Below are 16,071 nucleotides of genomic sequence, written 5' to 3' on the forward strand. Positions count from 1 at the left end.
CTCTCTTTCGAGGCCTTTAGCACGGTTGATAGTCTATGGTGTAAAGTTCATTGGGGTATAATGAAGTAGCATCAATATTATGCTAGTGTAGATGTGATGTATGCTTGAATAAATTTAGTTTTTTTTTTTTTTTACTTTAACATAATATATATCGGTAGGATTAGTTGTTAGGTAGAGAAAGGACCTCATGTTACACAACCATTAGGGGTATAAAAATGGCTCGAGACTCGTGGATGGCCCGAAACTCACCCGAGGTAGACCCAGTCCGTTTTGATCCGATTAGGCGACCCAAACCCAGCCCAGTACCTTGGGCCTAGGCCTTCCATTGGAAGCCCGGCCCGACCCACCCCACTCGGCCTTCTCTATCAATGGTCAAATTTCAAAAAATAAAAAAAAAACATAACTTGCAACGGTTAAATAATTAAAAAAATATTTAAAAAAAATATAAACAAACAAAATAAATAAAAGATTGATCTTGCAAAAATGAAGGAAAAAAAAAAAAAAACATAACAATTAACATCATTTCCTTACAATGAATGAATGAATATATATATATATATATAATAATTCTAGACCCTCTCCATGTCCCGTCTAACCTACCCCTGCATTATCACATAATCACCTAACACCCCCCTTTCACTTTGTTTTCAAATTTGAAATTACAATTGATGAAAAAAAAATAATAATAATAGCCTGCCCCACCCCCTACTAGCCTACTTTGTTACATTTCAATCACTCAACTCACTCTTCATTCATTGAATGAAAAAATAATAATAATAATAATAATTCAAACAATCATAAATTAGTAGAGACAGTCATAAAAAAATTCAAACGGTCATAATTCAAACGGTAATATATATATATATATATATATATTTATAAATTTATTTCACTCTTTCAAACTACTATAAATATTTTTCATTTTTCAAAATAAATCTCACAAATAATTTTCTCTCTCTCTCTCTTAAACTCTTTCAATCTCTCTTCAACTCTCAATCTCTCTTAACTCTCAATTAATTTTGAAGTGTTATCTCTAAGTGACAATTGCAATTGTGCAACAAAAATTTTTTATCAGAAGAAGCTAATTTCTATATCACATTCGTCAGTCGGTAACATTAATTAGTTTAATTAAATTTATTAGCTACTCATTTTTTTCATTAATTATTTGTGCACATATATTAATTATTATTATTTACTTATTGTATTTACATATTATTTAAATTAATTGTTAATTCTTATATATTGTTTTACTCACATTACTATGGATCATAATATTCCTAATGTTTATATCAATGTTGATATATATACTACACAACATGAATTTGTTGATTCTCCTTCTAATATCCTTCTTCCAACAGTTGAATCATCATCTAAGAGCAGAACTAGTAGTGTTTGGGAACATTTAAAAAAAATATCTATAAACAATTCTGATGGTACAATTACATTTAAAGCAAAATGTAAATATTGTGCACAAGTGCTGCATCTGTAGGGGTACTAGTCATTTAAAAAGGTATGTTAAAAAAAATTTACAAAGTCAACAACTTGATATTCAAAGTCAAATGCAATTAGATGTTTCATCAACTAGTAATTTGCAAACATTTTCATATGATCTTATACATGCACAAAATTATGTAATTGATTATATTATTAAAATAAAAAATAACCTTTGACATATTTAAAAATTTGAGTAGAAGAGTTTGTTTAACATCAGATTTGTGGTCAAATAATGGTTTTGAATAACAATGTATCACTGCATATTTTATTGATAATGATTAGAAATTAAATAAAAGAATTATTTCATTTAAATTGGTTGAACTTCCATACATTGGTTATTCGCTTGGTGTAGAAATAAGAAATGTATTATATGAGTGGGCTTTACAAAATAAAATATTTACAAATAGTTTAGATAATGCAACATATTATAATCAAACTGTAGCCCATTTAAAGTCAACTTTACAATTACTTATTGATGGTGATTTATTTTATATTCGTTGTTATGTCCATATTTTAAATTTGATTGTTAAAGAAACTATGCATGTATACAAGATTTTTGTACTTGTAATAAAAAATGCAGTTATTACTATTATAACTTCTACTAATCAAATTTCGGAATACAGAAAAATTTGTCAACAAGAAAATATGCCATTTAAAAAATTAATTTTAGATGTAAATAGTAAGTAGAATTCAACGTATAATATGTTAAAAATAGCTTGTAAACAAAGAAGAGCAATAAATTTATTTTTTGCAACAACATCAATAGGAGGAGTACTGACTCCTACATAATTTAATTGGTGCCAAATAGCCTTGTATAATTTTTTTTAAAAGTTTTTGGACTTTAACAAAATTATTTACTTATATATATATATATATATTCCTATTTCACCATTTGTTTTATATATGCTAGCAAAAATAATTAAAATTTTCATAAAATATATGGGTAATGAATATTATGTAACAATTATTACTTCAATGAAAGCAAAATTTGATAAATATTTTGATCTTTTGTCTCGTCTTTTAGGTTTACCCATAATAATTGATCCTAGGTGCAAGGAAACTAGTTTACAATAATTTTTAAAATGTATTTTCGTTGATCAAACACAATTTGCCCCTATTTTACAAACATACAACAAATTATTTGAAGAATACAAGGTAGCTGTATCTGTAAATATACCTACACACACTACACTAGCAGTCTTATCTCGAGGAGAAAGTGTTTTTTCGGCAATAAAAAGTAGAAGAATATTTCAACATATAAGCGTAAGTAGTTCTGAATTACAATGTTATTTGGAAAGTCCGTTAATAGATGATTCCGATGATTTTGACATTTTGGAATGGTGGAAACAAAATGAAACTATGTAGCCTGTGATTTCACAGATAGTCTATGATATACTAACCGCTCATATTTCTACAGTTGCTTCGGAAATAGTTTTTAGTATAGGTAGACGGGTGTTGAGCGATTATCGGAACAAGCTTTCACCCCAAATGATAAGGCACTGATGATATCCAGAAATCATATGCATGCGCGCGTACAAGAAGACAAAATTATAGTGAAAAGAAGTGAATTTAAAATGATTTGGATGACATATCCTCGAGTAAAGCGACTGAAATGTTTGTTGATTGATCAATAATTTATTTTTTACTAGTTTATTTCATTTTGTTTTTTTTTTTTTTTTTTTTTTTTTTTTTTTTGTATTAGATTATTGAGATAGAATATAATGCAAATGATTGGTATGCTAGTAGGTGCCAACTTAGTTGGGATGTACTTAACCTATAGTGATGCAATTGCTCTACCATCATCAATAATTTACACCTATTTTATTTAATAATATAAATTTTGTAATATTTTATTTCATTTTGAAATAAAAATTATTCATTCAATAAATATTATATAATTAATTTAATATTGTAATATTGAAAGTTTTATTTTCATATATATATAAAAAAAATACATAATTGCATACTTTTTTAATTATAAATTCATAATTAAAAAAAAATAAGTCATACATAATTAAATTTAAATACCACAATGAAACATAACAAAAAAAAAAAATCTCATTAATCTTAACTAAAATATTCTAGTACAATTTTTTTTTTATTTCTAATAAATAATCTACATAGATAATGTATTTATCGTTTATTTATAATAATAAAAAAAAAGACCCGCCTAGGCCCAACCCACAGCCCGCGGCCTCAGTCCTATTATGAGTGGGCTTGGGCCTGAACCCCACTTTTTGGCCCATGGTCTGACCCGCTAAAAAAACAGGAGCCCATGAGGCCTGGATAGGCTAGCCCGAGCCCAGGTCTGGATGGGCCGGGCTAGACCATTATTATATCCCTAACAACCATCAGGTGAAAAACTTTGGTTGTGTTTGGAGCAGCTTTCTGAAACTAATTATACCCTTACATTCTAATGTTATGTGTGGTTGAAGTTTTCAAATCATGATTCCAAATCAATTTCAAAACACATTTTGAAAACACGTTTGGTAAACCAGACATTTTTTTGAATTTTTGGCCTACCCAGTTGTCCGCCTACATGTCTAGCCGGTTGACCGGAAAAATACTTCTTTTTTTTTTTTTTGGGCAATTGCCAATCACCAATCGCCTCCTTTTATTTTGAAAAAAAAAATTATATTTGTTTTTGATATTTTTTAAATATAGAAATTATTTTTTTAGACCAAAATGACAAATTATTTTTTTGAGTTGAATTTTAAAAAGAGTTTGGTTATGAGTTTTGAATAAAATTCTTAATAAAGTTTTGAGTTGTGTATTTGGTTGTGAGTTATAAATTTTTGAATTAAGTTTTGAAAACTTTTTTGAAAACTTATAACCAAACAACTTTTCTCATTTCATATGTCACGTAAAAAATTCAAAATTCAATTCAAAATTCATAACTAAACAAATTTTTTTCTTTTCATATTATAATTCTAAAATTCTACAAAACACTATCTTTGATTCGGAATATATTTAAATTATTTATTTAATTTTTTAGAAGAATTTTGGGATAATTTTTTTTTTTTTTTTTTTTTTTGGGTGGTAGTATTATTGTATTACCAACAATCAAGTTTTGCCAATGTCTTAAAACATTGAGTATATCACAATTAGCTTGTCCAAAATACTTGATGCGGTTTTCATTATTTCAAGAAGAGATGAATTGCTATCGATTATGGTAAATAATAATGGGAGTGTCAGAATGATAAGTGTTCAAATTCGAGTGATGTGATCATGAATTTTTGTAAAATCATTAGTCGCGAAATATGTTTTACAATAATGCTTGAGACCACTAAAAGTGGTGCTCTAAAAGCACCACTAGTGATGTGGCAATGGACGGGACTCACTACTTGTGTCTTGTGTTTTTTTTTTTTTTTGATTAAAGTACTTGCCAACTCATTAGTGGTGCTTTAGAGCACCACTTTTAGTGGGATGTATCATTACCCTATGTTTTGTAAGAGTTGAATCAGTTATGAATGAGGTTGTAAATCAATTATGAATCTATATATGTTACAAATATGACGATAGGTATATGTTTTTTCTATTTTCATTGTCAAGCCGAGATGTATCGATATAGGAAGGCCAAAAAATTGATACAATTTATTAGCAGAATAATGAAATTTTGGATAGTATTTGGTAGGGTTTTAGAATCATCATTTGAGAATAAAGTTGTGTTTTGAGTTTGTGAATTTTAGAATTATAATTTGAAAAGAGAAAATTTGTTTAGTTATGAGTTTTGAAAAAAGTTTTAAATTTTTGATGTGACATATAAAATAAGAAAAATTGTTTGGTTATGAGTTTTGAAAACAATTTTCAAAATTTAATTGAAAAACTTAAAACTCATAACCAAACACACATCTTAAAACTCTATTGAAAATTTTATTCAAAACTCAAAACCAAATTCTTTTCAAAATTCAATTCAAAAAAATAATTTGTTATTTTGGTCTAAAAAAATATCAAAAACAAATATAAATTTTTTTTTCCCCAAATAACAGGTGGCGATTGGCAAAAAAAAAAAAAACCAAAAAAAAGAGAGAGAGAGAGAGAGAGAGTATTGTTCCAGTTAACCTGTCGGATGATCGGGTAGACCAAAAATTCAAAAATTATTTGCTTTACCAAACATGTTTTTAAAATGTATTTTGAAATTGATTTGGAATCATGATTTGAAAACTCAAATCAAACATAACATCCGAATGTAAGGGTAGAATTAATTTTAAAAGACTCTACCAAACACAAAATGTTTCTATTAAAATAAACTACAACACCAGAAGTGTAAAAATGGCCCGCGGCCCGTAAGCGGTCCGAAGCCTGTCCTCGGCTTGGGATGGGCCCGACTCACTCAAGGCCTGGCCCGACCGAGGTCCAGTGTTTTTTTTAATAAAAAATAATAAAATTTTGATAAAAAAATAAAAAATAAAAAAATTTGTTCAAGCCTGCTCTAAGCCTGAGCCCGAGGCCAACCGGATCGCCCAAGGCCCGAATAACCCTTAGGCCTAATTTTTTGACTCGTGGCCCAACTTAAATTTTGACAGGAGCCCGCGAGACCGACATGGGCCGTGTCAGACCAAATTTACACCCCTCCCAATGTCTGGCAACTTCATGATCTATAACTCATCTTTGTTCTCAGAAATTAAGAAAAGAAAGCTGTTACTTTCATCCTTAAATACTGCCAAACCATGAGAATTTCGATTACTATCTCCCCCCCCCCCCCCCCCCCCCCCCAAAAAAAAACATTGTCTCGACAATAGAATGTAAAAACAAAGGATCTTGATTCAGTGCTCACCAGTTCAAAATGATCTGTAGTATACATATAACATTTTGTATACAACTCATTGGTGTACTTAAAATATAACAGTATGATAGAGGAATCAACAGAAGATTAAACAGCAGAACACAACAAAATTTGAAAATGAATTTGAACTGTCATGTGACAATTCAACGAACTGTCACCAAGCAATTAAGACTCATGCTGACAAATCTAAAGACAAATCGCTAGAATTTTTGGCCCCGCGTTAAGACAATTCCATCAAAAGATCCTAATCAATTTCCACAAAAGTAAAGTTTCTCGAGAGATTTTCCTCTCATTTCTCCAAAAAAAAAAAAAACATGTTTCTTATTAACATAGACTACAACAATTCACAGTGACTTTTCCCCTAAAAATACAAGGCATTTTGCAACAACAAATACAAAAAGAGAAAGTAAGATTGGAATTACACTTCATACTAATTAGCATCCCAACTGGAAAATAAATAAATTTCTGTCAATTCCTTTCGCTCGCGCTTCTATTGATGGACCACAACTTACTGAACATTCTTTTAGGCCGACCAGGAATCGAACAAAGCGCTTTAACTTTCGATTGTTTCCCAATTCCATCAGAGTAATTCTCCTCCAAATCATCATCCTCAGCCAGCTTCATCCTCAAAGTTGAAAGCTTCGATTTTGGTGATTTGAGACCAGAGATGCTCCACTGATCCTCTGCTTGAGCTGTCGCATTGGTGCTTAGCGATGCTGTAGGCCTCCTCGAGTCATCATTTGCAGCGAGAAGTGCTTTAATGTTGCTAGGAAGCTCGGTCATCTGGCCACCAGCCATGGCAACCCTAGCTTGCTCGAAGAAGAGGACTTGCACCACTACCCTCAGTGGCAGCATCTCATTTTGAGCTGCGTGCATGCACGCTTCCATTGACAGCTTCTTGCAGTCTAAAATGCGACACAAACGCTTTCTTTCACTTTTGTTGAGGTCCGGGTGTGCCTGGAATAAGGGTAGTAGTGTCATTTTATACGGGTAAATTTTACATCTCTAAATAAGTTCTTCTAGAGGCGAATATATTCCAAGAAAATGTGACACAAGCACAAGATTTGGAGACCATTCAATGTGTGACATTCCAAAATAGAAAAAAAAGGAACATAATTGCATGTTCGTTCATACATAAATGTTAAACTGCTAGTATATATTGACTTTATTCTTCGACTTTTTTTAAAAATGTGAATATTCATATTGCCAAATTTCTGATTATTGGAAGTGTAGAACTAAGTGAAAGTCAAGTAATAAAAAATCTTGAATCTAGTTAGTTGCCAATTAAATTACCAAACCCTAATAACTACCAAACATTGAGTATGACTAATAGGATCCAAAGGTCAAGGGAGTTGGTTATCTACTAAAATGATGGTGACCCACATTCTAATTTCAAACCATTGAAATGTGTCTTGAGGATATTTTTTGCTTTTAATTTTAGAGTTACGGGGATTATGAAAGGAAGGATATCAAAATCAAACCAGAAAAACAAAAACAATGACATTTTAAAAAATTATAAAATAAAAAAATTAAAAAAAAAAAAAAAAAGATCAGAAAAGATCATATGGTATTATACTCCAAATATCAGTATTATATTATTACCTTGAGATAAATATCAATTGCTCTGTATAGATCATCATGATCAAGCCTTGCAAAGTCCGGTAAGGCCTCGGCTAGTCCAATGAATTTTGACAGCGGCAAATTCGCATCTCGAGCTATGTCTTGAAGATACCCGTCCACGAGCTTCGCCACCTTGAGTTTCGAGCTATGGGACGCGGAAGAGGACCTTCTACTCTCTTGAAACTCATAATCGACGTGCTCAGCTGAGCGAGACCGCCGCCTCCTCTCAAAACCGTCCTTGGTTCGCGGGGGACTAGTTGGAGGGCTCTGCCCCTGTAACATGAATTGTTCCAAAATAGTCATGACTATGTCCACATCATAAACTGTGTCAATTGTGCGCGACAAAGAGGGAATCAACAAGTCCCCGACTTTCGCTTCCTCTAATTGAATTCCAACTCTCCGAGCCAATTCCATTTTCGAAGAAGACGAGGCGTTAAGTATATTGGCTGCTTTCAAGAGTTTAAGCAAGAAACTGCACGAAACAGCGCCTCTCTCCGGTGGGAGTAGGCTTATAATGGATTCCAAAAGCAGCCTATGCTTTGAAGTCATATCCCCAAACCCAACTGTGTCCGAGTCTGGGTCTGAGTCTACTACTTGCTTGTAGTCTTTTGAAATGTTAGGTAGCCATCGTGACGCATAAATTCGCAATGCGTCTCCCACGAGGTTCGAGGGTATTTTCCCACCGGATTTGATTGCTATAATAGTCCTCCAATATAGGTCTATCCCCAATTCTGCCACATCTTCAGCCCACCACCCTTTTGTCATAAGTTTGCTATGCCTCTGGCTCTCTCCCCCGTTGCATGATGCATCGTCCCTACCCCTACGCGAATGACTATGCGACAAGTTCACTTTCGAGGGATGGGCTAAAACTTTCGAAGCAATCGCTTCAATGCACCGGCTCGTGATTCCAAGCTCCTCGGACCACGAAGGGAACGCTTTTGTGCTTTGTAGCGTTGCGATTGAGTCCTTCCAACCGTGAAGTATGCAAGAATTGAAGAAGACTTCAAGCTTGTAAACTAGGTTCCCCTTTTCGACATCCTCGGTCATTTGGAGGTACTCAGCAGCACACCTGGCAGATACAATGTTGTAGGCACTGAGTGTGATTGTGATGCCATAGCAAAACTTAGCACACAGTTCGAATGCCTCGATGCCGCCAGGGAAATCAGGGAGTTGGACTATTTGGTGGTGTTGGGAGTCTGGACTTTCGGAGCACAGCCTCTGGAGCCGCAAGCACTTGGAAAGCAGGGGAAACTGCATAACAAAAACACGAGAAAAAAAAAACACAAAAACACAAAAACACAAAGACAAAACTTGTCAAAAATTAAGCAACACCAAAGACATCATTCAAATGAATTGCAAGATATATCAAGATTTAACCTTGTGAAGCAAATATCTGCTTCCCTTGACTTGGACTATGAGATCACTAGAGACTTCTGAGGACACTGACCTACATTAGCACAAGTAAAACCATGTTACCCTTTACATCATATGATGCTTAAATTATGTCCAAAAACAAAAACAAAAGCAAAAACACAAAAAACAAAAAACAAAAAGAAAAACATCATGTTTCCAGTGAATTTCTTACCTTACAGCGTCAGTAGTGTAGAAAGTATCAGGCCGAGAACCGAGTTTCATAAACTTCATGTTTGTGTCTTTTCTTTTTCTTCTTCTGAACTTTCTCTGATTACCAGATTTTCATCCTATTAAGAACACTTGAGTTCCTGTATTTAATTTTCTTGACTCAGAAACCCAAGAGAAAATAAATCAACCCAACAAACTAGAAAGAGGGGGGAGAGAGAATTTTCATGGAGGAGAGAGAAAACCCAAGAAACACTTCCAATTACTTACTTGTGTGATATATAAAATTTATATAGAATGATAGATACCCAGAAGATCAAAAACTCCAAAATTCAATGTCATCTCAGTCAAATTCTAGACCCCATTTTGATCAAGACTTGAAAATGAAGAATCAAAGCCACACCAATCCCATCAAAATCATCAATATTATACCCAAAAACAAGTCAATCAAACAAAACATTCCCCCCCCTCCCCCCCCCAAAAAAAAAGAAAACACTAGACCACACTAAAACAACCATATGGGTGTGTGATGAAATTAAAAATTACTCAAATTAGAAAGAGATAGAGAGAGAGAGAGAGAGAGTATAATATATAAGGAAACATTTTAAAGACTAAAAAGCAACCTTAAAAAACTCAAACTCATTCGCCGGAAAAACAGAGATGAAGAACCCAAACTGTGACGTTTTGTGAGGTTATGAGGTTTGTGTTCAGTTCGGTGTGCCAGCGTGAAGGCAATGAGAGAAAGGCGACGCCCACGTGCTTATCCTGCGCCCACTTCTGTCTTCCTCCCACACATGATCATTGCCATTTCTCCATTCTTATTCCCTTTGGAAATTTTTATTCTCTCTCTCAAATTTTCTGTAATGTTCACCCCGGATTATTTTAGTCAAACCCTATTTTGTACCTAACATCGTACGCCGCTCTGCTCCTGATGCTTATTAATATAAGTGGAAATTATCTTGAAAAAATTATTACAAATATTTTATAATTAAAGTTATTAATATTAATAAAATTTATCATTAATTTATAATTATTTTTAAAATTTTACACTGAAATGCAACTTTCCTTTAATATAACCCATTATGGATATAGGGTAATATATAGAAGGAAATTTAGTTAAAAATAAATTATATAAGTTTAATATATACCGTGCAACTCATTGGGCTCTTGTTCTGAGAATATTTTAATAATTTAAATTATTTATTATAAGATTCGTCAAACTCATTATTTATATAAAAAATTAAATTAATCAAATATATGTAATTCTATAATCAAATCCTAACTGTTTTAAAAATTATATTAATATATTATTATTAAAAAGATAAATGTGGTATTATTTTACGGTCATAGATGGGGCATTTTGGAAAGAAATTAAAAAAGTTAATTTTTTTTGACTTTTTAGCTTTTCTAATAAAAAAGGTCAATGTTTTTGGCCAAAGAAGTCATCTTTTTTGCTAAAAAAGTCATCAAAAAAATCAAAAATTCAAAAAATTAATTTTTGACCAACTTCTCAAAACACTATAACTATTTGTACCAAAAAATCATTTAGCACGCTTAATTTTTTAGTACTCCCTATTAATTGTTTAGAGTTATAATTTACTCTCAACACACCGTTATTTATATTTTTTTTACAAATTATCTTTTAAGGTACACTTAAATAATAGACAAATTAAAAATCATAAATTACAATACTTTAAAAAACCCTTTGAAGGGGTCAAGAGTACTCTTCATGATTTTCGATCTTCTTGTTCACATACTAAACAAACGGCACGGAAATAAGGCAGCTTACTTGTTTGCTCCCATGGCTATCCAAGCGGAGCGACGAAGTGTTTGGATGGAAGAGGTCCCAGCCTCTCTTCTTTCTTATGTTTTGACTGATAGAATAGTAGTTGTGTAAACTGTTTGGCTCATACTTCTCATGAAATAAAAATATTAAAAAAAAATCTTTTCTATTATTATTTTTATTTATTGTTTGATTTTGTTTAAATTTTATTCTATTTGAAAGTAACAATACAATAAAAAAAAAAAACAATAATATTGATGATAATAGTGAGTTTGGGTGTGATGGATTGGGGTTTTGAAATGAGAAAGAAGATGAAGAAAAAATAATTGAAGATTGGAAAAGAATATGAAAATACTTGAATATGAACAATATATATAAGTGATTAGGATGTACAGTGAGAAAAAAAATATATTTTATGTTAGGATTTAATGTGTATTATCCTTATTAGTAAATTTATATTATGATATAATAAAAATTAAAATTTCAAAATTTTAATTGGACTTACTAAGTTATTATTTAGGTAATAGGCTGACTTTCAATTAATTTAATTTTTGTTTTATAAATGATTTTCTTAACAAACTTTATAATATAAATAATTCCAATCAATGAGATGAGCTTGGAACAAGGGTCCAATAGATCGCACAGCACCGTGATGTGCCTCCCGAATCCCGTTTAAACCTACATACTTCAAGTTGTATATACATAGGATCGGGATTTGAGTAAAAAAAATATTTTTTAAATAAGTGAAAAAGTAAAAAATATTTTGGTGCCGTTTGATAACACTTACGTTATCTACTTTCTGTTTATACTTATAAAAATTCAAATAAAAACTTGTTTGGTAAATTTTTGATTTATAAATCAGTGATCTCAGTTTATAAATTTAGCCAAAAAAATATAAACTCAAAAAATGTGTTTCTATTTTGAATTTTCAGTTTTTATTTTTTTTTTTACCACCCAACACTAGCCACCACCGCCACTGTCTTTCGCCACCACCACCCAACCCCCACCACCACCTGCCACTACCACTCACCACCCACCTGCCACCCACTCGCCACCACTACCCACCCCTCATAACCACCACCACCACCCGCCAATACCATCTACTGCCCGCCACCACCACTCACCACCAACCTGCCACCACCATCCACCACCCGCCACCACCAGCCACCCATCACCACTAGCCACCCACCACCACCCGTCACCCACCTGCCACCATCACCCACCACCCACCATCACCACCCACTCGCTACCACCCACCACTACCACTACCACCACCACCAACCGCCACCACCCCACCATCTGCTACCCGCCTACCACCACCACCCACCACCCGCCACCACCACCACCACCACCCGCCACCGTCACCCATCCATCCACCATCACCACTCGCCACCTACCCGCCACCACCACCCACCTACCACCATCCGCCATCCGCCACCCACCTGCCACCACCACCCGCCAACACCACCACCACCACCCACTCGCTACCACCCACCACTCGCCACCGTCACCCCACCCACCCACCACCACCACCACCACCACCACCACCACCCGCCACTACCCACCACCACCCGCCATCCGCCACCCATCCGCCACCACCCACCACCCGCCACCACCACCACTCACTCGCCACCACCCACCACCTACCCGCCACCTACCCCCCATCGGCCACCCACCTGTCACCACCACCCACCACCACCACCACCCACTCCCTACCACCCACCATCCGCCACCGTCACCCACCCACCCACCCACCCACCCACCGTCACCACTTTCTACCACCGTCTTCCACCGCCACTTGCCACCACTTGCTATTTCTCACTCTTTTTTATATTTTTAAATTTTTTTAAATATTTTGTCAATTACCAAACGCATTTGTAGTTTATGTTTTTTTAAAAATAAACGAAAAGTAAACAAAAACCAGTTTATAAAATTTTTGTAAATATATACTGAAAAAGTAAACGTTACCAAACAGACCCTTTGTATTCAATGAAAATTTTATTTGATTTCAATAAAAAATTATATCATTTTTATTTATTTTTATTTTTTCTTGTGTTGAGTATTCGTTAACAAGATTATATATATATATATATACATTAGAAATGGGAATACTTACATATGAAGTGTTGATTTTGAATGAATAGTTTTTACAATTTTAATCGAGGTACGTGTAAATTGATTCACACGTTCGTTTATCAAAAAAAAAAAAAAAATGTTGGCCTTGTTTAGTATTGTTTATAGTTGTCTATAGTTTTTTTCTTTTTTATAAAAAAAAATTTGTGTCAAAATATTTTGTGCTACTTTTGTTGATAATTTATAATACAGAAATGAATTGAATAAATTGAAAAAAAAATAATTATGTAGGAATTGGAGAGAAATGCTTTTATTTTCTACCTTCTAATTATCGATTTTCAATTTGAGAAAAGCTCAATCACATTGCTACTAAAACAAATAAAAAAAGTTCCAACAAAATATAATTTTTGTTGGATAAATTTTAGAAATTAAAAAAAAAAAATTGTTACATAATTATAAAAACAACAATGCGTATATAGAAAAAACATTGTATGGTGGAGATACATTTCATATGTGGATCATAATATTTAAAAAATAAAAATAAATTTGAATATGAAGTACACATTCTAGTGAGGATAAATTTCTTGACATATGTTTTGAGTTTCTATTTATTTTATTTTATTTTTTTCAGAAAAAGTATCAATGCCAAAAAAGAATCAATAGAAATTGACTTCACTTTATAAAATAGTATAAATATATTTATTAAAAGAATATAAAAAAGTTGTATAGTTGGGGATAAAAGAGATGCTTAAAAAGAGGAGCAGTATGTATATATCACTATCAACGATGGGCTTTTGATCGCCCACGGCCTATACGGAAAACTATACACAGTCCACATAATATATAAATGGCCCAAATGAATTTGCCCTTGTTTTTCACCATAATTACAAGATTACTTTGATGTTGCATTATTTATGGCATGAGGACCATGGCTAGTGAAGAGGGTCCATTGCTTGTGTGAGAGAAAGAAAAAACCATACTTTTGATCTTTATTTTTTTAGTTCAGATCCAAAAATTATTTTTTTAAAGCATAGAATGATGTTAGTCTGACGTATCGGCCGAAAAGCTTTGTTTAATAGATTTGTTTTCTAAATAAAAAAATTAAATTATTAATTTAGCAGTTGAAGGTCTTTTTCAATTGGTTTTTCTTGCTTTGGATTCTCTTATTAATAATCTTTTGATTATTAAGTGTATTATTATGATGATGGCAATGGTACAAATGAAAGGATGGTTATTTAGAGCGGGCCAGGTCCATGGGTTGATATTTGATCAACAAAGCTAGGAGTGATGAACACATTGATGTTAAAGTTTGAGGCTTTTTTACATTTATCTTCTTATATATGCACATATCTTTAGTATTTCGGATAATTATCACCAAAATAGTTACTGTATATTTTTTAAAGACATTTAGTTTAATTATCAATTTACGAATGTCTGATTAATCTAATTTTATTAGATGAATAATTTTTAAGATAAATTTTATAAATTGAATGATTCTCATCACCAAAATAGGCCTACAAGTGGCTTACAACTAGCTCTCTGTAGTTACTGCCTCCATTGAGTTTTTTGAATGCTTGTAGCCTGCATTGACTGAAAAGTTGATTGAGTCAGAATTCAATATTGATTGGTGAAAATTTAAAATTGCGAATATTATAGGAAAGTAAATGAAGAATTTAAGAAAGAAAATTTGTATTACATAATAATAAGACTCGAATTTAAACATTACAACATATTATTTTTTATTTTTATTTTTTCACTAGTGAGTGAAGTCAAACTTGGTTAATTATCTCAAATTTGGTATTCATATCATATGATAATGAAGCGTGCTTTTGGAGAAGAAGAAAATTTAATCTTTTCTTACAAGCAAAAGTGGTAGCTTCAATCATTAATGTCCTCTTCACATACATTCTATACCACTGTTAAATTTGAATGGCTGCAATAATTAGATTGGGATGATCTCTAATCATCACATTGCAAACTCCTTAAAAAAATCAAAAAAAAAAAAAAAAGAAAGAAAGAAAGAAAGAAAAGAAAGAATAGACTTTTGGGGATAATGTTGTCAATTTGCAAGAACCCTATTAATGTTCACAAACTAGTTAATAGCCCCTAAAAGGCAAGGGCAGTTGGGAAAAAATAGTGAATTGATTTATGTTAGAAGAGGGGTTAGTCTTGCATTATTTGCTAGACAGTCATAAGGAGTGCCCCACATGGAAAACCTACTGTTACTATAGTTAGACACAATTGATTGAAATGTGCAACAAACAGTTATGCTACGTGCACAGATAAAAATTAAGACTAAGTATATCTGTTATTTTTATAATTTATATTTTATGTCAATTTAGTTTTTGTAAGTTTAGTTATATTAAATTTATTTTTGAAATCATCACATTACATCAATTTAATTCAATTGATAATACCTAATTAAAAATTGGAATAAAATCAGGATTAAATTAGTGCATTCACTTCGAAGTAATTGAGAAGTTGGAATCTAAATTGAAAATGGTTCATTCCCTTTAGAATAGACCATTTTGCCATTGATCCTAATAGATGTTATTAATTAGATTAAATTAATATAATGTAAAAAAATTAAAAGATTAAATTGATGCATCAAATTAACTCAAGATAAATTGCAGGAACCACATATATAATTTTCCCTAAAAATTAAAAAGATTTACATAGAAAAATAATGTGCAATCAAGATTTGTTATGGGTTTGATAACAACTTTTATAAAATGAA

The 16,071-nt window shown here is 32.4% G+C and overlaps 1 protein-coding gene across 3 annotated transcripts; it reads right to left on the reverse strand.

Moving 5' to 3' along the window:
* Positions 1–6,584: 6,584 nt before the first annotated feature.
* Positions 6,585–10,453, reverse strand: LOC114275198 (Phototropic-responsive NPH3 family protein). Of its 3 annotated transcripts, none has more exons than XM_028217193.2 (5): positions 10,102–10,453; positions 9,486–9,621; positions 9,278–9,347; positions 7,883–9,151; positions 6,585–7,237 (listed from the first exon to the last, which is right to left on the reverse strand). In XM_028217193.2, exons 2-5 carry the CDS (start codon positions 9,542–9,544, stop codon positions 6,749–6,751), a joined length of 1,887 nt encoding a protein of 628 aa, XP_028072994.2. In that variant the 5' UTR covers positions 9,545–9,621; positions 10,102–10,453; the 3' UTR covers positions 6,585–6,748. The 3 variants fall into 3 exon arrangements, with proteins under 3 accessions (XP_028072994.2, XP_028072996.2, XP_028072995.2); XM_028217195.2 differs by having other exon boundaries at positions 9,749–10,390; XM_028217194.2 differs by lacking the exon at positions 10,102–10,453 and having other exon boundaries at positions 9,486–9,691.
* Positions 10,454–16,071: the final 5,618 nt, after the last annotated feature.

This window comes from Camellia sinensis, chromosome 10 (assembly GCF_055761805.1).
Source record: "Camellia sinensis isolate YWXY chromosome 10, ASM5576180v1, whole genome shotgun sequence".
Taxonomy (NCBI): domain Eukaryota; kingdom Viridiplantae; phylum Streptophyta; class Magnoliopsida; order Ericales; family Theaceae; genus Camellia; species Camellia sinensis.

Bases quoted from the DNA above. Each gene is read 5' to 3' on its own strand.
- LOC114275198 (XM_028217193.2), bottom strand. From the start codon at position 9,544: ATGAAGTTTATGAAACTCGGTTCTCGGCCTGATACTTTCTACACTACT. The intron at 9,348-9,485 runs GTAAGAAATTCA...GTGCTAATGTAG, and splicing joins TACACTACTGACGCTGTAAG to GTCAGTGTCCTCAGAAGTCT. The intron at 9,152-9,277 runs GTTAAATCTTGA...TTTGTTATGCAG, and splicing joins GCAGATATTTGCTTCACAAG to TTTCCCCTGCTTTCCAAGTG.